At 35.7% G+C, this 23,740-nt stretch overlaps 1 protein-coding gene and 4 non-coding genes across 5 annotated transcripts; 2 read left to right on the plus strand and 3 right to left on the minus strand.

Annotated features, from left to right (window-relative positions):
* Positions 1–2,436: 2,436 nt before the first annotated feature.
* Positions 2,437–2,508, plus strand: Trnaw-cca (transfer RNA tryptophan (anticodon CCA)). The gene has a single exon. It is a non-coding gene; the product is annotated as a tRNA-Trp (tRNA).
* Positions 2,509–3,110: 602 nt separating this feature from the next.
* Trnaw-cca (transfer RNA tryptophan (anticodon CCA)) lies at positions 3,111–3,182 on the minus strand. Its single transcript has one exon. It is a non-coding gene; the product is annotated as a tRNA-Trp (tRNA).
* Positions 3,183–3,493: 311 nt separating this feature from the next.
* Positions 3,494–3,612, minus strand: LOC118279970 (5S ribosomal RNA). Its single transcript, XR_004784043.2, has one exon. It is a non-coding gene; the product is annotated as a 5S ribosomal RNA (ribosomal RNA).
* A 5,454-nt stretch (positions 3,613–9,066) lies between these two features.
* LOC126911477 (uncharacterized) lies at positions 9,067–9,711 on the plus strand. Its single transcript, XM_050698758.1, has one exon. The coding sequence runs from the start codon at positions 9,067–9,069 to the stop codon at positions 9,709–9,711; it is 645 nt and encodes a 214-aa protein (XP_050554715.1).
* A 13,741-nt stretch (positions 9,712–23,452) lies between these two features.
* Trnaq-uug (transfer RNA glutamine (anticodon UUG)) lies at positions 23,453–23,524 on the minus strand. Its single transcript has one exon. It is a non-coding gene; the product is annotated as a tRNA-Gln (tRNA).
* Between the last annotated feature and the right edge of the window lie 216 nt (positions 23,525–23,740).

Consider the following 23,740-nt stretch of genomic DNA (forward strand, 5'->3'; position numbering starts at 1 on the left):
TCGCAAGTACAAACACACATTCTTGTCTTGTACCACCACACTATCGAATCGACTCCGAATCGGTTCACTCCACTCGACTCGAGAGCTGTTATCGGTAATATTCAACTCGGATCGATACTCGATGCTTCTCGGATATGTATCGATGCGTGTCGACCACTTCATTTAGATGGAGAAGTGTCTACATTAGTTGGTTTCAAGAGTTCGTCTGATGAATCAATGGGACCTCTAACGTTCGTTGGAAATGTTAAGATACGAATGTAGATTGTAAGCAAGACGGACAGTCTAATTTCCGTAGTTAGACAAAAAAAGTCAAAGTCAAAATTATTTATTTCAAATAGACCATGAAGGCACTTTTGAACGTCAAAGCAAATATAATAATATTATAACGTTTGTCTATCGATCAGTCCTCTAGTGAAGCTAATAATTACTTAAAGTATTCCGTAGTAACGATTTTGTTTCGAAAACAACTTCTAAGAACTGGGTTAAGTTACCATCGAATGACTCTAAGCACGGTGGTACGTGCTTGTTCATACTTACTGACTAACTGTCTGACTGTGCCATTATGTTTGATATTCTCTACAACTCTAATTATCTTCTGATTTGTTTCGTTGTGGGATCCAAGACTTTTATGCCCCTGGGATGCGTCGGACTTCATTGTTCCGGTGTTTTCATGGTTGTATCTACAGTAGATCTTGGCTTTTAGATGTTGCAGCTGTTTTGTGAGGTCGTGGCGGGCTTATCCTAATAAAAAAACCGCAGGAACAGTTGGTATGGTAACAAAATGTATAATTTCTACTCGGCCTTTACTTTCACGGCTTTCCACCTGTATTTACAAAATGAGAATCTGACTAACCTTTGTACCTATCCACATATGTCATACTACGTCATGTACGTAATTTCACATTTCTACATCAAAATTACGTTATATATTCTCGAAGGTAACCGCAGTTATGTTAATTACATAATATAATAATATTTGGAACTAAATTAACTGAACCAAATGCGTGGCAGCTAATTAGACGTCTCGTTGTGTATAACCGACTTTAATTACGTGCGAACTATCGTCCTTGCTTATGTAAAGTCGACTTTATAGAGTGATGTACATAGAGTTGTTTATTGTTTGTTAAATAACAGCTGGTTGGTTTTGCGTTATTAAAATTAGTGCACTTGTTTCGTGGTACCGAGTCTGATGTTATTGAATAATATTTTAACTAGTATTTTGTGGTGAATTCGCTCGTGGAGTTTGACGAGGTCGTTGATGTGCCTCGAAATGGGGGTTGCGTTACTAATATTTTTACTTAATTTATTTCAGAACGTGGATTTTCTGTCTTTAAAATCTGAAAATATAGGAATAATTTTGGACTTAAGCTCTTTCTGTCTATTGACAAACAAAAACAAATGTTCTAATAATTACATTTGAATTTAAAAACAAACATGTAATCAACTATGTACTTCGTTGAAACTTAGGCAGTTGTCCCACCAACGGCGAGTGAACGACTAACTATCGGCTATTTTCTCGCTCAAGAAACGTACAATAGATATACTTTCCGTGTAAACAAAAGAGATGCATATACAAATAGTTGATCGCTGACTGTTCACACTGCCGGCGAGTGCTCGCTTCACTTGTTTGTTTTTGTTTTCACTCGTTTCTAGTTCTACTCGTTTCTAGTTCTAGCTCTCTACTAGTTACTCGTTCATCGTTGCCGGTGGGACAACTGCCTTAACAAAGCAATGCTTACACTATCGCGTGTCTATTGAAACATAGATTAAATAAGCTAATGAAGATAGACGGAATGGTCCCTAATGACCACATTATGTACGATGCCTATTATTAGGATTAGGAGGTTCCCTTTTGTAGATAGACAGTGTATAGATTTTTGTTTGTTTGTATTTGATTATCAGATTAAACTTATTCAGGTATTTCTCTTTTAAGTATGGCAGAGCCATGCTTCGGCACGAATGGGCCGGCTCGACCGGAGTGATACCACGGCCTCACAGAAAAACCGACGTGAAACAACGCTAGCGTTGTGTTTCGTTGTGTGAGTGAGGTTACCGGAGGCCCAATCATCCCATTCCCTGATTCCCTAACCACCGTAAAATTCCTAACCCCCAAAAGGTCGGCAATGAATTTGTAACACCTCTGGAGTTTCAGGTGTCCATTGGCGGCGGCGATTTTAATTATACTTCTTTAGAACATTTGTTCTGTAACTTCCTCAGACACAGCCACATTCTACTCGAAATAGGGATTTTCCTCTTAGAGATAAAACTAGAAGTATTATTATTTACCTTCATATTGAAACAGCAATAACAATAGATAAAATAAATCAACCACTAGTGTCAAGTATCTTAACTGATTGCTAATTAATAACTTTATCTATAAGATAAAGATGACTAGTACATTTTAATCAGGTCGTAAATTTGCAGCTTGGCTCTCACGACTCCGTGGCGCAACGGTAGCGCGTCTGACTCCAGATCAGAAGGTTGCGTGTTCAAATCACGTCGGGGTCAAAATGTCCTATTATAAGGACAATATTTTCTTTTGGATAATGTCTCTATATTTTTATAATACTTGTAGTTTAAAGAAAGGTTTATTTTTTGTAATGTTGGAATATAATAAGAATTATTAAAACAGGTTTTTTTTCAGTGACTGCGTTCACTGTAGGTACAATGTACAGTTTCCAAAGTATTTTTTAAAATAAAGTTAGTTTCTACGACAACGGTGGTGTGCACTTTATTTGTACGTGGTGTAAAAAAATGTATACAAATTAAATAATAATATGGCTTACTCATTATTTCGTTAAGTGGTAATTTACTTCAACAGTAAAATCAGTTGTTTTCTGTACAAGGAAAATGTACATTTTTCATTTTGTAAACCACTGCGTAACTTTACACAGTTAAAGCTATTTCGTAAATCGTACCAAAGTAACTTTTTAAAAATCTTTATCTGGGGGTGCTGCCGTGCCCGCGCCAAGTCGAGCAAAAAAACGATACTTACGGCTGTATTTATTTTATTATAAAATATTAAAAATATTCCATCAAGACAGCTACATCGTCAAAACTGAAAAAAATATACAACTGAAAACGTTTCAAATATTACAAAAAGTTGAATTTGACCCCGACGTGATTTGAACACGCAACCTTCTGATCTGGAGTCAGACGCGCTACCGTTGCGCCACGGAGTCTTATGGAAAGTGCACTTAAAATGCAGTCCTTATTAGATTTGAGCACCCAACAATGCATTTTAGGATTATTAGACTCAAGTGCTCTTAGTATGTCTGTAGATATTAAACGATAATAATATGTATCTATAAATTGATAGACGAAGATTACTTCAGTTTTTGTATGTCTCTATTTCTTCTCTTTCAGACTTCAGTCAATTTTTTTTCAAAAATATATTTTAAATATTTTTATTTTCACTTCATGCAAAAATTGTTAATAGGTATGTAGGTAAATATTGAATTTTGCACAAAATAAATATAGAGAAGGAACAAAAAGCTAACGTCACGCGGTATTCCCAGGCGGTCACCCATCCAAGTACTAACCGCGCCCGATGTTGCTTAACTTCGGTGATCGGACGAGAACCGGTGCTTTCAACATGGTATGGACGTTGGCGATAAGTAGGTAAAATTTGTTGGCCGCATTCAATACAATGTCGTCGGTTTGCTAACAACGGGATTTTTTTTGTACCTCATTCTATTGTCACGACTATTAATAGTAAGATTTTTGACATTGTGCGCTACATCTTCGGCCACATCTTCGCTTCGCTGTTCTGGCAAAAAGCGGGTTGGTGGTCAAACGCAGACTTATCAACGTTAAAAAATAATACTAATCATAAAAAAATCTATGATTACCCAAAGGAACTCGAAAAACCTTAAGTAAGACTGCACGGTTGGTGCGATGGCTGGCGCACGGAACAACTCTATGTGTGATCCACAAATAGTTGTTTCGGGTCTGGGTGTCATGCGTATGTGAACTTGTATATTTGTAATCGCACGTACGACACCGGAGAAAAGCCTAGTGTCGTCAGCGTCTTTAAAAAAAATAAAACATTCAACAATTAACATTTGAGGATAATTATATTACTTTCCTAAGAAAACTGTCTAATCTACCTCTACAAAACACATTAGAAGACCATCTTCACACATTACCCACACATATGTATGTCGAATATTCCAGAAAAAAAAGAAAAATCCTTACACAAAAACCAATGCGTAGTCCCTTGTAATTTTCTCTTCAATATGGCCTCATTGAGTAGGTGTGAAGAGATTTGCCTGGCAAACCCTACCCTGGCGAAATTGGAGGGCACAGTGGCAGGGTAATCGGCTTATGACGGCTCGTCAGCCCACTCCACCAGTGTTAGTTATTATTTATACTAAAGCTATTGAGGTTTATTGTCCAGTTTTTTGTAAGGGTAATGGGTACGGCTTTTTTGTGAAGTAGGTGAAAGAAGCGGTTCGGTTTTGTAAGGGTTGAGGTTTTATGGGACTTCTTTCTTGTTGATTAAGTTATACTAAAGTTGAGTTATTTATTTTGATAATATGACTGAAGATGACTTTGAACTCATCGTGGGCTATGAAACTAAGATCTTGAAACACTATGTCATTAATATTTATCTGCCGTGATAACATTTTTTTTTCTTTTGTAATGTAAACGTTGCCTTACACTAGGATTCTCTCCTGTGTCGTGAATCCGTTTACAAACATACAAGTTCATATACGCATGACAGACCCGAAACAATAATATGAGAATCACACAAAGAGTTGCTCCGTGCCGGAATCGGATCCACTACACGTTACGCGGCAGCCGTGCAGCCAGTAACTATATGACATGATATATTCTCTATTTACATTAAAGCAGATTTAAATAGCATAATTTATTTTAACAAAATATTTTTCTGTCTGTCTATAAAGCAAAATTTGCAAAAAAAAATCGTCTGATATAAAGCAAAATCGCTTGATCCATTTGCAAATCGACACCAGCAATTTATACTACGCTAACTCAAAAAGCGTACTTTACAGTAGAGGCGTTTAAAGGGAAAAACGTGATAACTTTTACATTAATTAAGATACTTTTTTGAAATTTGGTATGCTTAATATTTAATTTATTCATTGTAATATCTCATATTTATATTTCCTTAATTAATTCTATTTTTTGATTTAGCGCAAGTTAGCCGTATATAAACGTAATTCATCAAAAAAATGTTACATCTTATACACGTCTAACTTATGTTAGCGTAGTGTAGTACGGGAGGTCGTAGTGCATGATCAATCATCTGATGCATATTTCAATATTTTTATAAAGAAATGTACAAAAGAATAGTCAACGTACCATTTATAAACTAATTAATACGTTAACACATAAGTATTTACTACGTAAAAGTCGCTAAGTCGTTCATTTTACAAACGAACAAGTATACACACGAACGCACTAAACTACGCTAACTATGAGTTAGTGCAGTGTTGCACGGACTTTGACCAAAGTGATCCGCGCGCACACTCTGCTAATAATAGTTGGCGTAATATAAATCGAGTGATTTCAAAAAGAACCTTTACTTAGCGTTTTATAAGATTTGTAACTTTCTTATTTTTGCATATTTCTTCTCAATTTTTTTATGACGTATGTAAACACACATTTTAAGCAACTTGGCATAAAAAAAAGTTTTTTCCAAATTTCGAGTTAGCGTAGTATAAATTGCTGGTGTCGAAATAGTCGGATCAAATTCGTAGTGAAAATGTCGATTGGGGAATCTGGCATATCTGGGTCAAAGACAATATCTGCAGTCTGTGACATATGAGGTCATGAGCCAAAAATACCTCACATCATTACCTAGTTCCTAAAGGGGTCAGTAGATATGTACTCGCTTCATCATCTATTTTTGACTAGCTAGCTAGCTAAATATTGTATCCCTAGATATGGTAGCATTAGTAAAGTTGCATCTAAGAAATACGTACGGTACCTAATTATGCGTTTCAGTTAATGATAGTTTGTAAAAATCGAACTAAGTTTTTACCAAATCTAGAGATTAGAAAAAATATTTTGCTGTAGTCTTAGGGTGGGTTCATATCTGACGGAACGCCAGAACAGACAAATGTATAGAAAAACAATTAACCGTTCACACTCAACCGATGATACGTCAGTACAACCGATGATACGCTCGACGTATTTTACGTCAGATATGAACCGACTCTTACTCTTAGTTTTCTTCACATGTTGATCAATGCATTTTAAAACGTGAAAACTGATCTACAGTCCAAAGAATCTGAAACATGCAAAACTATACCTTAATCCATCACATAATCACAGGTACGCAACAAAAATCCCTTGAAAAACACTACCAGACATGTAACAGTGGTCACATCCAATTTGCTTCAACGCAATCCGCTTACACAGGGTGTCGCACGGATCCTCAGATTAATTATGTAAATTTTGTTGTTTTTCTCACACACCCTGTTTGTTACTCCTTGATGAAGTCGATTTGTTTGTAAGGCTTGCTGAATTAAGGTTTATTTTGACTTTGAGGCTCGCTTTTGGTAAGATCTCACAAATTCTAATTTTGGTTAGGTTTTCCACGTGAAAGTGTATTTTTTTCAGGGCTATGATTAATAAATCAATGTTACTTGATTGAATATAATGCATTTATAAACAACATTATTATATTGAGTAAGTCAATTTAATTTCAATTACTGTTTCTGCAACGTCACGCCTTTTTTATCCCCGAAGGGGTAGGCAAAGGTGCACATTATGGGACGTAATGCCGCTATACAAAACAATGTTCACTCACATTTGTTTTATAAGCACCATATAGTCTATTGCCATATACTGGGCACAATTCCAGACTCCGTACTACATACTATTGAGTTTTCGAAAAACCGAAAATAGTCCAGTAATAGTTTGCCCGACCCGGGAATCGAACCCGAGACCCCTTGTCCAGCTTCAATTAATTAAATATGAATGATAATGGAGATCTCAAATTTAGTACTAATTATATTTCCTAAAATAATGCCTAACTTGTCCAGAAATTACGATTACAAAGATAACATAAGCTAAGTTCGAGTTTTATCGAAAAGCAATTAATTTTAACTACTCTGTATGCAGAAAGGAACTCCCACAACAACCACAAGCGCACACAAACATAATAAAAACAAAATTAAGAAGAACAATATCCGTAGAGGTTTGTATAAAAAGGTAGCCAATCAATAATATTTCCCCTCTTTTCAATTAGTGTGGCAAATGCACCTTTAATGCTCCACCTCGGGGAAAAATCCCCGGTTTAACTTAAATGGTTTAGGGGATACCCCACTAAATGAAATCTCCACTAATAGAGGGATAGGGGAAAGGTAATCATGTTTTAATAAATAGGAAAGTATACCCGAGTGTCTTTTGTTTCTTTTTTCTTTCTTTTTGGGAGTACCTAGGAGTGTGTGGATTGTACGAGCACCTAGCTTCACTGACGGACAGACTGACAAATTAGTATTTATTTCTTTGTTTGTTGATATTTCAAAAGTAAATTGGAATAAATAATTTGTCTTTAAGAATGACTGTCTCGTTAGTAGAATAGTCGCCGCAACAAATGCGACTGTCGATCTAGAGGTGTTGGGCTTAATTCTCAAGGAAGGCAAAGTAAAATTGACGATTTTAGTAGGTTTTTTTTTAAAGATTGGTCAGTAATAGCAGTGTCTGAAATCGTATGGCAATTAATTTCTTCTTATGAAAGCAGGAGTGAGGGCCAATCACCGAATAAATACTCATAATATGTAATTGCGACACACCGCAATATGTCATGAATATATCTCAACCTGAGACGCATTAGGTCGTATGTGGAATTTTACAAGCTTAGAGGAGAGCCAAAGTAAAAATTGATAATAATATGATGTATAATCATCATGTCACCGTAATTACGACATATCGCAATATGCCATGAATATTGTGTTATACTTAGATAGAAACATTCAGTACGTTTGTGAATGCGGACGCTGCTCAATTTCATCTCATTAGCTTTAGAAGTTATGTTATTAGTATTGAAATATAATTATGTTTTCATTCTACATCTTAGAGTTTATCTTGAACTTATCCCAACCATGAACGGCGTGTGCCATCCGGAGCTGCGCTCAACGTAACAGGTTACGGGGGCTCCAGCTCAAAGCACAAGAAGAAACGAGGTGATTTTTAGTCTGTAAGAGTCTGACACTCCTGTCCGCCTCACTCAAGACGGGAGATGTCATTGGATAATGTCCTCTCCTCTCCTCAAAAAAACCCTTAACAGTACTTACAACATGATTCATGAAAAGACTTTCTTTTTATCATATGTAGGTATAGTTGTTTGTACTCCTGCCTATACCCTTTGCCGATTAAAAGGCGTGACGGTTTTTTGTGTATTAAGTATATAAAATATTATACATAATAACATCTCCTAATTCGTAGGCAACACAAATATTTCTCTAACAATTTTCTTCTAGAGTTTTCTCGAAGGATCGTGTATTAAGGATTATAACTATTAGGAGACGTCAATATGTCTGTGTTCCTCCGTAATACGTGTCCATTGGGATTTTGTGTCTGCGCCAAACATATTGTTTTAGAAAATATATTGAAGTGTTATTTGTTTATGGATATTGGTCGCTATTTGTTAATGCTTAAGGTTCAGATTAAGGTCAGTTGTTTTGCGATCGTGTTTTGTCTGAGAATAATTCTCGTCCCACGCCTTTTTTTTTAACTAAAGTATTAATATCAATAATCAGGGTATAAAAATAATTTTATTTAAAGAACTAGTGTAGTTGGCCTTGTGGTATACCTAACTGAATACAGCTGTAACATTACGTTTCGTGTCTAAGTGCACATAATAATTAATTAAAAATACACATAACACTTTAGACACACAGCGTGAATAGTGATTACAAAAATATTCTGAACTAGCTATTTTCGCGCGGTTTCACCCGCTCTGCTTGGCTCCTATTGGATATAGCGTGATGTTTTATAGACTCGACATTCATTGACATTCGACTGAGCGGTACACATGTTGGCTGCCATATTGATGGAACATGTGTTAATAATATAAGTTATGCGGACGATATGGTACTGCTCAGTCCATCGATAGGTGGGTTGAAAAAGCTGCTGTCAATCTGCGAGGCCTATGCGGAGGAACACGGCTTGATTTATAACTCAAGGAAGAGTGAGCTCCTCGTATTTAAAGCACCAAAGCAACAGCCACGCAGTGTTCCACCCGTAAATCTCAACGGAGTGGCATTAAAAATTGTCAGTAGTTTTAAGTACCTTGGCCACGTTGTTACAAGTGATTTAAGGGACGATGGAGATATTGAGAGGGAGCGCAGGGCATTGTCTGTGAGAAGCAATATGCTCGTCCGTAGGTTCGCTCGTTGTACTAATACCGTCAAAGTAACCCTTTTCAAGTCGTTCTGTCAATCGTTTTACACGAGCGGCCTGTGGGTGTCATACACGCGACGAGCCTACAGTGCCCTGCGTGTCCAATTCAATAATGCCTTCAGGATGCTGTTGGGACTGCCATGGCGTTGTAGTGCGTCGGGAATGTTTGCGGAGGCTCGCACAGATGATTTCCACGCCATCATGCGTAAGAAAGCGGCCTCCTTACTGCGGCACTTGCATGGTAGTGACAACAGCATTTTGAAGATGATTGCTGCCAGACCGGACTGTCCCTTGCAGAGACACTGGGTGGCCACAGTCGTTAATAAAATTTAAATAAATAAATCGTCAAAACTAACAATACTAACCTAGCATTAAGCACTCTTGTTACTAACACACTATTACTAATAAATCTATGGACATGTAAAGTCTGAAATAAAAATTTATTTATTTATTTATTTTATTTATAGCCTATAGCTTTCCTCAATAAATGCACTATGCAACACAAAAGGAATTATTTAAATCGGACCAGTAGTTCCGGAGATTAGCGCGTTCAAACAAACAAACAAACTCTTCAGCTTTATAATATTAGTATAGATAGATAAAACAATAAAAATTCTCCATTGCATCTAATAAGATATACTCTCTAACCCAAAGACCTTTAACTTCTCCAGTAATATCAAAAGTCGATAAACATAGAAAACCATATCGTTTGAAATGTTCGCCTCCCTATCTTATCATACTTTCTTCTCAACAGTATTTTTTCCGCTGTTACTGACACTAGCTCGCGCCACGTTCTTGTGAAGAGGCCACGAAAGCAGCGGATTGGGTAAAAATATATTAAAAATAAATATTGAAAATCAATAAAGGTTTGTCTTCAGTAAGTACTCCGTAAGTCTTCTGTAGTCCATGGACAGTGCTGATTTCTTACCATCAGGTGATCCGTGTACTCGTATGTTGACCTATATATTATATTTATAATTTTAATTTACTATTAATTTAAAGAAGCGCCTTCATCCTCTCTCCTAATAAAATGTAATTAAATAAATTGTAAAAATCCACTTTGCTGTGCCCGACAGGGTCCATAATTGATTCTATGTTTAACATACCAACTGTTTTTATGTACACATTATGGCATGCAATAAAGTATTGAGTATTGAGTATTGAGTATTGAGTATTCCATAAGAAATAGGGGTTGCTGGTTTAGTTTCTACCACTCACAGTATCACAGGGATCCATTCGTTCGAAACACACGTGTGGATCCCTGTGATTCTATGCTATCACGGCTTTATAAAAGCCGTACGTGAAACAACGCTTACGTTGTATTACTCATTTAATAGCACGGAATGGCTAACAACATATTTGTAACTTGTCTGATATTACTGTTAATCGGTGATGCTGATCACTTATGTTTCTTGCACGTTTTTCTCGATTCGAAAATACTATTTGGATCGAGCACCTAGTTTCACTGACGGACAGACTGATAAACGATTTTATTTGTTGATGTTTCAAAAATACCTGATAATGGTTTAGTTGAAATAAATACTTTTGATAAGTGTGCTAGTTGTGCTATTCCACTTAAATCGCGATTTCTATGGCCACAAAGCAAGTCACGACATAAATCTGCATTCTTTTTTTAATATTTTGTCGCCCGTGCAGTAATTTATCTTTTGTTTATGTACTAGAACTCTTAATGAGCACTTTCCTACGCTTTGCAATGTTTTATTTTCACTCTTTGTTGTTGGGAACTCAATTTAATTTAATGTATTCTCTTAGAAGGTCTTTGCGTAATAGGTCTTTTGTATTCTTAAGTGGATGCGCTTTTCTGGTTTCTGGGACCTTTTTAAATATGTAACAGATTGTGGTTTTTTGTAATTTCATGATTGGCGTAGTAGTTTGGTGTAAGTGTATCGTGTTTTTGATTCTTTTTATGTTAAACTGTTGGTGTCTGTTGTCACCCGATAATAATTAGCGTCTAATCAGAGCAGCGCTAATAATTATTTTTATTACAAATGACTAAAAACTTCATGGTCAATTTATTAAGAGTTTTTAGATACTACTGGGTAGGTAAAGTAAAGGGAATTATTACCATACATATCAATTATTACCCGTACAATGGAGCTCGAGCGATAACCCGCAAATAATTCATAATACAATATTAATGCCCTTCATAAAATTTGGAGCACTCACAATGTTTTATTTTGCTTCTTTATTTACTAACATACCTAAAAGCATGACCAATATTTGGTAATAAACTAAACTAAACATTATAGCTACACTTTAATTTCACTTTCTATGAAAATAATAATAAACGTACATAATCAAGGCCCAAAAATAATGAAAGAAATATTTTCCTCGAAAATTGTGTTTTCTTAGAAAAAAAATGAAGCGTAAATATTATAATAATTATTCGAACAAAATTCACAACGAACGGAAGCTCTTTGTAGAAATTAAGTGTATTATTAGAGTGTTGTTAATTAATACAGAGTTAACTGTGGCGTTAAAACTTAACTGGTACATTTGAATATTAATAAAAGGCTTTGTGAACTTTTACATAATGAACTTTCAACGAAGTACGGGGAACTAGGAAACTAGTAATGTATTCATAATCACGCTTCTATTCTTTCGTTTCTGAATTACGTAGAAGCAATTATATATGGGGATAAAATTCATCTATATTTTTTAAATTACCTATCCACAACTTTTTTTTATTATATTTTAGTATTATATCATATTTTGTTTCAATTACTTTTTTAGGATTATCTAAGTTATAGTATACATAGTTTAGGAATTAATCTTTTTTTCTTTTTTAAAAATTAAAATCATTGCCCTACGCTAAGATTGTCTCCTATGTGTTGCGTTTACAAACATACAAATTCACATACATATTACACCCACATCTGAATTAAAAATGTGAGGATAACACATAGAGTTGCTCCGTGCGAGTATCGAATCAGCTACCCATTACACGCAGCCAGTTACCCATCCACCACGACCACCGTGCACCAACCAATCATCAAAAATCATGACATTATAAATTGTAACACCTTATCGTATCGTATTATTTTACACGCAAAACAATGACATTCATACTTTTATCTATCGAAACATACAGCATACTTTCTTGAAAAACTTAAAAGAAGTTATTTTGACAGCTGTTTAATGAATTAATACCAATAATGCGTCATACTGTTTCTTTCCAAGCATTGAAAGTACATAAACAGGTACTTATACCTACTCAATAGATACCTATACCTACATAAACACAGGGACACAAGATCCGCTTATTATATTATGTGAAGCAATTTGTTTGTTCGTCTGCTTGTCTGCCGTCACGTCTACGTAACACCGCGAATGTTTAGCAAACTTTCAGAACGCAGGCGTGGCAGTGAATACATTATTAGTTTTAATATGAAGAGCAAAACTTTAAGCTTTTGTCATTTGGTGCATAATTTTGGTATAAACAATCTATGAAGATGTGCTAAGTAATAATGTCTATAAGTGCATATCACATTTGTTGCTTGTTTACTGACAACTTTTTTTTGCCGCGCGCCCCTCAACGAGCCATCCACCACAGATGGGATCCAGTAAGGCTGATGCGAAGCTGCGGACTACCTAGCGGGTTCACCGGAGTTCCAGCTGGATAAGCAGGAGTAGGAACGGGGTGTTTTTTAGTCAGTAAGAGTCTAACAGTCTCTCTCGTCTCGCCTCCCGGCTGGAGAAGTCAAGGAATGCTTTTCCCCCTAAAAAAAAACCATCATAAGTCTTATTACATCTAAAACAGACAAAAACAATGATAAATATTGTCTAAATAAATGAAATTGTACCTATGGTTTATTTATTTTATTTTTAAATTAATTGTCGCACAACATTGAGATTTTCTCCTGTGTTGTATTTTAAACGCATCTGCGTTTACAAACATACAAGGTCACATACACTCAACACTCAAGCCCGGAACAACAATTCGTGGATCGTTCAAAGAATTGTTCCCTAGCTACCGCGGAAACTGTGCAGTCATATTATTGAATTAAAATGTGCTAAATAATTGTTTATTCACCTGCTTACAGCACATACTATGTTTGTGACGCTTACATCGTTCAATTGTTTTTTACTTACTACACAATGACGTCACTATTCTTTACATCAATTACGAAACAAAATGAAACTGTTACTGCGATGAAATGCAAATGTATTCAATTAATCCCGGCACAGTATTGGGTGTTGCTAAGCCCTGATTGACGTTAAGTCGTTCAACCGTGCGAAAGTGGTTTGGCGTTTACAGAATAGGGCCGTGGGTGAATTTGAATATGTTTGCTTATTAGTTTTAGTGAAGGGCTGTTGGTTCAGGTTCTGCCAAATTTGAGGCTTTGATACGGTCTTGGGTGTTTGGGGTATTGGGGTTATTGGCTTTGATTTGATATTGGCACGTATTTACTGGTTGGCAGGTTGGGTTAAGTTTCTGTGCGTATATAGGTAGAAGTGAAGTATAACATTTCATAGTTTATGTACATGCTGCATACAGAAATGTATTTAAGTGTGGGAGAGCCATGCTTCGGCACGAATAGGCCGGCTTGACCGGAGTGATACTACGGCCTCACAGAAAAACGCAAGCGTTGTTTTACGTCGATCCCCAATGATTCCAGATTCCTCGACAACCCTTAAATTCCTAACCCCTAAAGGCCGGCAACGCACTTGTAACGCCTCTGATTTTTCGGGTATCCATGAGCGGCAACGATTGCTTACCATCAGGCGATACCTCAGCTTGTTTACCGGCTTATACCATAAAAAAAATTGTTTCCAAAAAGTGGAGCTTCAAGTAAAATTATACCTACACTTGTGTTTTCGTCACGTCAACAATATTTTTAAGTGTTTTCGCAATTAAAAAGATAAAACTGGCACTCTTCTACACATACACAGGTTTAGGAAATGTTATATGTTTGAAAGACGAGAGCTGGTGTAGAGTCGACAAGTGCTCATCTTTTCGGGGACTATTAAATTACTTTATTCACCTCTACGCTAGCTGCTATGAAACAGATGAGGCGGTGCAAGTCATGAATTTCAAGCGGGAGTTTCAAGTACTAAAGTTACTAAGAAATATGCAATAAAGTAACGTTTAACTAATTATGACGGTTTACTCACGTATATTAATAGAAAAAACCTTTACTAGTTTTGAGCCACAGAGAGACTTCTTATGTCAGCCTATTGTGCTATAATAGGATGCGTGACGTCACCGCGTCTGCGCACGCTGCTAATGATGAATAGCTTTTCTCCATTATTATACGTTAGTCAACCGTGATTTACTTAGTTCATTTTGTATGTCTCACGGTAAAATAAAAAATACGTATCTAATAATTATACATTATCTTACTGACAGACTAAATAGATTTTTAATTTTCATACCCCGTCATCATCCCTATTACAAAGCAAATCAAAATTGACTTATAAAAATAATTCGCGCACTCGTTTCAACTGTACCCTTAGTATGAGTTCGCTTTACGTTTTAAGTAATTGAAACGAGAATCAACTACTCAGAGCGCCAAATGCACTAGCGAGCGCCTAACTCGTACTGGGTACTGTTCATACTTTAGTCTATTCTATGCCAATAAACAATCCGCTTCAGCTTATAACTAACAGAGTATCTTAAACTCAGACGTCTGTGCAATTTATGACGTCTAACTGCGAAACGGACCTGTCCTTTTGTGGTGCGTACACAACTCTAGAATATTCAGTCTATGCATTATAACCGCTTTTATACATGCGAGCTTACCTCAAGATGGTGGAAGCAAAGAGAAACGTTTCTTGCGTTTATCAGAAAACTTGCATTAATATTGTGGGTTTGTTTATATTGAGATACGGGATTTTTGGCTTAAAGCTTTTATTCTTTGTTTATTTTATGCCACAATGCGTATATGACAGTCCTATCATCTCCTAAACAATTATATAAATAGATAACCATCGAATCCCACGAATTTTGTTTCGCCCTTAATTTTTTTCTTCTCCTTCACCTAACAAAAGCAAACTCAACAAAAAAGATATAGCTGAATAGATGTTTGTGCTTAGCACAGCGATTCATTTTTTTTTCATAAATATACCTAAATAAGTCACATTTCAGATTTAATTTTGATTAAAATATGTAGTAGTAAGTGTTGCGGTAAAATTAATAAGAGAAATTCACTATAACCTCAAGGACATAATAGTATTAAACATCGTTATGTTGTTGCAAGTTGATACTTTATACGTACACAATAGAATTCACATTAGTATCTACATACAACATTTAGGCATAACCATAGCTGGACAACAAAACCCAACTTTCATTACCCCTGTTCACCCAACACAATTCAAAGTTAAATCTATTTCAGTTCCGCATCCCACTTCATAATCGACAGTCTGGAGAGCTCGATACACCAACATATATATAGGTACCTACTATCTATAGTATCTGTATGCAAATTTCGCTTGCATTGTGCGTTTCGGACGCGTCAATAGCACAGACTAGGGAGGTAGCAATTGTGTTCCATTTAAATTGTGTTGTATAAACCGATGTAGTTTGATTCGAATGCACGTGTCGTCTGTTTTGACGGCTGTCTATTTGGTCTTTTAGCCTTTTGGCGTGTTTCGAGTTTCATCTGTCTCAGTTAAAAAGTTGAATTCATGTTTTTATGCTTTGTTTTGTGAAGTGATACTGTTTGCAATGAATGTAGGTGTGTTATTTATACTTTACACATCTTAACTAAAGATCATTATTGAAATACTATTAATTACCTACGTCAAATCAAGGAAACGGGTTGGTTTTTAGTCAGTAAGAGTCTGACACTCTCTATAACTAATAGGTGCCGTATGCCTATTATAATTAGTAGGTGCCGAAAGGAATTGCTTCGAAGACTTCTTAACATTAAACTGCGAACTTAAAACCAAATTATTGCATTAAAATATAAACCTTATATGTATATCACACACATGTTTTATTATCAAAAGCTTTACCAACGTGTCACAAAACAAATCACCAAACACGTCTACACATTTACCTTTCCTTTGATACCCCAAAAACGTCAACGAACCGCCAAATTTTAAAAGCCCCCACAAATTATATTTTGACTCGGAGCAAAATCTCATATTGGTATATTCGAAGTAACTTGGGCATGTTGGCAATTTGGCATTACGCCTTACCAAAGGATTTCCCAGCAGTTTCTTACTGTCAAATTATCCTGGATTTAACGAACCGGATTAGACTTGAAATATTAAGGGAAGAAAGTGATTTTTTTTTCTTCTTGTATGGGGTATTGGGGTACCGTCATTTGAATATATTATGGTCTGATTGTTGGCTTAGAACAGGGGTTCCCAACTTTTTCCTGGTCAAAGACTACTTTCATAATTGTTGTTGAGTTAGAGGCCTTTTTTATGTGGTTTTCATAAAAATGGTAACTTTAATTTGAGCTTTAACCGTGGTATCTATTGGACAGAGGTAGTCTTGTAATTTTTTTTTTTTCATTTCATGTACCATTTTTTATTTTCTGGGGACCATTCGTGGTCCATGGATTACCGGCTACCGGTTGACAACCACTGACTTAGTACGACCAAGGTAAGGGTTTTTGTTCTTGTGAAGTTTAACTTGTATTTAGATTTGTTCATTTCGGTTTAGTGAGACTTATTCAAAGTCAAAGTTAAAGCATTTAATTCTATTCATCCTTAATTAGGCACTTTTGAAAGGTCAAATTGAATTGTCCATCAGTCAGTCTGTCTGTGATTGTTCCAAAGTGTAGCTTCGAATGAAAAAGAACGAGCAAGAAACTACATTGTTTATGGACCTGATTTGGTGTAATCTGTACAATTTTTTATAGGTATCGAATAGGTCAAAATCATGTGTCGTGATTTAGCAATGGAATATTCTCTGAAAACACCGTCAAAAAGTATTGCTCAAACGTTACATACCAGTCTTTTAATAATAAAAAACTTTCTTTAATAACTGTCAAACATCCAACGATAGATATAAGAAAAAAATATGAGGTCGTTCAACTTTCGTTCTCTTATTTTGGCAGATTCTTTGAAAGGGATATTTGCACGTGTCTTAATAAAACACTTTTTATCAGTAAAATACCTAAATAATTTATGTAATCCTGTTTTGTGTATATTTTTCCTTTTATTGTTTGTTTTTTTTTCTGTGTGAGAATGTTTTTTTTGTTATTCACATCTGTTTAAGACAAATGCGACTGCACGGTTGGTGCGGTGGCAGAGCAATCTCAGGTAGTATTAGAGTAGCGGCTTCAATTCCTACACGGAGCAACTTTTTGTGTGATCGTTGTTTCCAGTTTCAAATTGTTGTTTCGGATCAATGTTTTATGTACATGTGAACTTGTATGTTTGTAACACACACACGATACAGGAGAAAATAGCAGTTAGGGCTAACGTCAAAAATGCTTATTTCTTTCATCTTTTTCTCGGTATTATGTTGCAAGAGAAAACTCTAGAAGTAAATGATACTGGAAAATTACCAGAACAAACCAGATTACGAAAATCTATTTTAACTACCCAAATAAGAATATTCATCTCAATACACGAGACCCAATCAAGCAATCAAAACTAACACTCAGTACTACCTCATCCATCGTTCTACAAGTTCCTAAGAAACATTCCTCACAATACCACATCCATTTAAAAAGTCTAGAACACAGTTAAGTACTAAGGTTTCGCTTTCAACCCCTCACTGAATCAATTCTTCAAGCGCAGGTGTGAAGTGCAAAGAAGAATAAAGCAAGACTTGCCATCTACTAGATTACACTGTGATTAAATGCGTTTTAAAGTGTCTCTACATAGACTGAAGGAAAGGAAACATTGTTTTAGTTTAGTAAAAATACAATAAAGATAGACATATATACATAACTTCACGCCTGTCTCCCGTGGGGGTCCTACATACCTCTTTTGCTTCATCAACAGTAATCAGTCTTTTCATGCATGATCGTCAGTTAAAAGTACTATTAATGTGGTCCTTCTTTAATATATCGCCCATCTGGTCTTTAATTGTCCGTCTAGAGCGCCCTTTACCGATGGTCTCAGAAAGATGGAATGTTACGCAATATAATAATGGATGTTGTTATAGAAAATACTCCCATACTGTTTGAGTGATAGGTCGCCATAATGTCGTGTGTTCTGTTTTCCTCAAATGATATAACATAAGTACCTAACTAGCTTTCTGTCCGTGGCTTCGTTCGCGCTTTTATAAAAGGGTTTTTTTTCGACGGGGAAAGTTATACTATGGTCTATACCGCCTTGGTTGTGGCTAGAGAGAGTGTCAGACTCTTACTGACTAAAAACCACTGTGTTCCTACTCCCGCTTTTCAAGCCAGAGCCCTGGTAAACCGCTAGGCAGTCCGCAGCTCTGGCTTGGCATCAGCCCTACTGGGGGCCTTCTGTAGTAGTCTAATCACTCTTAGTTTGATTTACCCTATAATTAAGAAGACTGGAACCTATAGTTCCTTGTTGTTTAGTCGTAAAATACGACTTTTCTCGACCAAGAAATCGAAAACAAGATTTCTTGTTTGCTATTTACAACCAACAATCTACGTTAGTAAATTATGAAATATCACTCCATAAAAGTATAAAAAGAAATCTATCAATTCTATCAATGTGTAGGGTCCCTAACTCGTCACGTGCAGGTGTGACGTCACGGACACGATGGCGTTTGGTACGCCACCTATTGTATTCACTTTTAATCCATTGTTGTTTTAAATGACTGTCTCGTCCATCGACTGGTTGCGAGTCTGATTTCAAATTCTATAGCCGGGTATTAAAGACAGTGCAGTATGCCTTTTCAATCGATATTACTTTATTATGCGTTTTATTTCCTATTATAGAATTAAACGTAATATTCACTAAAATTATGTACTAAAAACTAGTGATAGTGTTTATCTGGGATTTGTTCTTTTGATTTATCATCATAGTTACCTCTATAACTGAGACAGCAAGTAATTTGAAATGCATAAACCTTAGTAACTGAGATAACATCTTTTTGTTGTTGCAACACGTTGTTTTATTTATGAATCGTACCTTTTTATTCAACCTGTATTCTCAACTTTAATAATGAACCCCTCTGTAAATAAGACCAATATTTATTTATACCTGGTTATCTGAGACACTGTGTTAGTGGAATACCTCTATAAGTGATACCAGTTAGCAGGTCCCATGTCTCACCTAACAAGGTTTCACTGTAACTAGACATATGAAACAAAAACTTAAAAACGAACTAAACGATACCGCGTGCTAACTCCACAATAAATTCAACCAAAACCTTCCTATTAAGGGGTACTATCACGTCATCAAAAACCGTTTTACCAACTTTTGCACCTTTTCCCATCAAAAATCGTTTTAGCTGACACAAATTAAGCCGTCCTTAGGAGTATAGTGACACTATCAGACGTACAATTACAGGTTCGTCTCCAGACGGCCATAGTGATGATGGTATCATCGTTACCCACTTTCCTTTATCGAAATAACGAGTGCCTTGAGAATAGGACGGTTTTGAGGTTAATTCGATTTTTGTGGTTCATTTTATTTTAGGAAAAAGTTTGATGGTATGATTAGAGTGAGGTTATAGATTTATATGATAGTCGTAATAATAAATAACTGGCCCGGCAAACTTCGTACCACATTAACATTTTTTTTTATGCAAACAATATAACGCCAAAATTTGCCATATCGGTCCAGCCATTTTAGAATTTTAGCGAGACTAACGTACATAGAAATGAAGGTATTGAAACACATAATTTGTATCGAACAATTCACAACAATTCAAACACACTGTTCTAGACTGCAGCCGGCAAAAATCGTTTAAACCAAAATCTGTTGAAAAAAGTATCGCCGCTCCGAGCCGTGACGTCGAAAAGCCAAAGAAAAACGAGCAAGCACCAAACAGCGTCATCGAAAACCGGTAACAGGGAATCGCAACTCCAAAAAAACCCCGATTCTCAAAAAAAAAGGGTACCAAAAAACCCCGTACATTTCTAAAACTATTCGCAGTGTGACTCCGAAAAACTCAATATAGCGTTCTTCAAAAGCTTTTGCTCTTGAAGTAGAGAAATCCAATAAAAGGCGACTGCTACCTGCAATGTCTTCGCATTCTGGTATGTTGGGAATTCTGTTCATTACACCAGCACATCCAACTTGTTACCTATCCAATTTGAACAGATTTTGGACTACTACTTACGGGAAAGAATGGGAACGATTTATATGAAATTTCTTCGCCACTTCGATTGGTGTTTGTGAACTAAATGAGTTCAGACGAGTTCAATTTGTAATTAAGTTTCGGTTTAAAAGTGTTTCAAGTATTTTTGCTGATGAGAAATTGTGACGTTTATCTGTTAAACTTTGAGATTCTTTCATTTCTTTTAGGATGTTTTATTTGATAAATTAAATAAAGATAATTTAGTCAAGACACACAAAATGACAAACATTTGTATAAAAAAATCTAAATATTAACAACGCCTTTTTATCCCTGAAGGAATAGGCAGAGGTGCACATTACGGCACGTAATGCCGCTATACAATGTACATAAATTTTTCACCATTTGTGTTTTAAGTTCCATGTAACAGGGAGTGAGCCCATTGCCACATACTGTGCACAGTTTCAGACTCCGTCCTACCACCGTGAAAAAATTTTGAAAAACCGAAAATAGTTTAGTAATACTTTTGTTCGATCCGGAAAACGAGGCAGTCTAAATGTTAATTAAAACATTCATCACACTAAAAAGCTTAGTTAGTATTTTTGAACCACGAATGCTATGTAAAATCGCTCCCTAATCATTATCGCACATATTCCTGTGTATTTACCAACTACAAATAATAAAAAAAAAACATAATCACACACATACACTCTGAGAAACAACACGGAAACAACTTGCATCAGTATTGTGTATCCAATTAAAATTTTTCCTATCGACCGTGGTTGGCATGGCATTTTTACAAACACCCAACACCCCGTCGGATTCAACTTTTCTAATTACAAGCATGTCACTTGCTCGGCTTTCATTACCAGCGCGTGATTATATTATACACACGTATTTTTTGTTTTGTGTATATTTAAATTGTTAGCTGTATGTTTTTCTTTTTGTTTATTAACAACGAGGTGTTTCGTAAAACAAGGTTTAAACACACATGCACACATATTTGAAGTCACTTTACTTTTTTTTTTTTTTTTTTTTTTTTTTTATAAAACGTTTCCCCACATTAGGATTTTCTCCTGTGTCGTGGGTGCGTTTACAAACATACAAGTTCACATACACATGACACCCAGACCCGAAACAACAATTTGTGGATCACACAAAGAGTTGCTCCGTGCGGGAATCGAACCCGCTACACGTTGCGCGGCAGCCAGTTGCCCAGCCACCGCACCAACCGTGCAGTCATCTTATCTTAAGCTAACTTTTGTTTCCTGATTAGGAGATTCAAGTTGAACGCTCTAGTCTATACATATGAAAATGTTAAATGAGAGTGTGGGAGAGCCATGTCTCGGGATGAATGGGCCGGCTCGACTGGAGTGATACCACGGCCTTACAGAAAACTGACGTGAAACAACGCTTGCGTTGTGTGAGTGAGGTTACTGGAGGCCCAATTACCCCTCCTTCCCAATCCCCGATTCCCCAACAACCCTTAAATTCATAACCCCCAAAAGGCCGGCAATGCACTTGTAACGTCTCTGGTGTTTCGGATGTCGTACCATCAGGTGATCCATCTGCTCGTTTACCATCGTATAACATTAAAAAATCAACTAAAAATTTTGTTCAAGAGTTCTTTTATTTTAACAAGGAAATCGATAGCTAAAAACCTTACTCAAACAAAATAAAGAATTCGAAGGTCGAAATCGACACCAGCACTAGCAATAAATAAACATTTACCCACTATATGCCCCATTACTCACATTTGGAACAACCGAAACCAGGGAAACACATTCCGAGCAGTTTCAAGCCACCCTGTCAATTTTCATTACCTTCAATTTTATTGAAACGTAAGAAAAAAATGCGGCGTATTACATGTTTTATTACAACGACTCACATATGAGCAATTACTTCGGGCAACGGAAAATGATGTCGTCAAAGAAAACGAAATATGGTTCGTCGGCGCAAATAATGGCACAAACAACACGGCAATAAAGATTTACTGGCGAGATTTTTTTACTTATTCCTTTTATTTGGTGTAAGGTGTAAGAAACGTGGTTGTTTTTGTTTAAAAACAATATAATCTTATCCGTAATCCGTAAACATAATTTTTTGGGTATAGATACAAAAATGTTCGTACAAAATTCAGTGAATGCGCTCAACGTTAAGATGTTATAAGCAATTTATTAGAAAATGTACCTCATTTATTCATTTGTTCGCATGGTTTTAGTCATTGGCATTGATTATGTGTTCATCCGTCCAGCTGTCTTAAAAAAATCTTATTAAAACTACTCCTCAAAAAATCCTAGGTGACTATGTATCCTAGGTGTGTATCTAGATGTTGTTACCATAACTTTATTATTTTTATTATTTAATAAATGGTACATGATTTAATTAGGTAGTGTAATTTACTTCCTATTTTTTGTCTCATAATAATTAATGTAGTTAAGCCGCGGTTCTCTCTCGACTTGGACCAATTCTAAAAAACAAAAAAGTTAATGAACCAGTATGAGATGCTTGCGTTGCTATGGTGATAATTTGAGATGTATTGGAAAAGTACGTGAATCGTATAAAGATACATGATTTCTATGTTTATTCAATTTAGTATAAGTATCTACATTGTATGTTATATAAAATAATACGCTCTTTGTAAACGTTAATATGGATAAATATATAAAAAAAATGATTTTAATAGAAAAAAAACTTTTACAAGCACTAAACATAATTTTCAAAAGAAGAAAGTAATGAATTGTAAATAACGCCATCTATCTTTTGTTTAAATGAACTATAAAACGATAAACAATAAAACATTATCACTATTTATCACTCAATATAATTATTAATTACTTATTTTAATTACAATCTTATACAAAACACGTCATTAGTGATAACTGATTAGAAATATCGATTTAAACAAAATGTTTGTTTTCAAGGTCCCACCGAGATTTGAACTCGGATCGCTGGATTCAAAGTCCAGAGTGCTAACCATTACACCATGGGACCTATATGATGTGTGGTCGAAATAAGTGATGTCTATGTTGGTAGTTATAAAGTGATGCATCGATTTAAAGTAAGTGAATGTCTTTAAGATATTATCATGGCATTTTATCATAGCAGAATTAACAGAAGTAGAATAAGTCCAGTGATTCTTAGAGTAAAATTTTTTGAGAGGGGAAAATCATACTACGTTAAACTGCTCTACCGATTTTGATAAAATTT

This window comes from Spodoptera frugiperda, chromosome 15 (assembly GCF_023101765.2).
Source record: "Spodoptera frugiperda isolate SF20-4 chromosome 15, AGI-APGP_CSIRO_Sfru_2.0, whole genome shotgun sequence".
NCBI lineage: Eukaryota > Metazoa > Arthropoda > Insecta > Lepidoptera > Noctuidae > Spodoptera > Spodoptera frugiperda.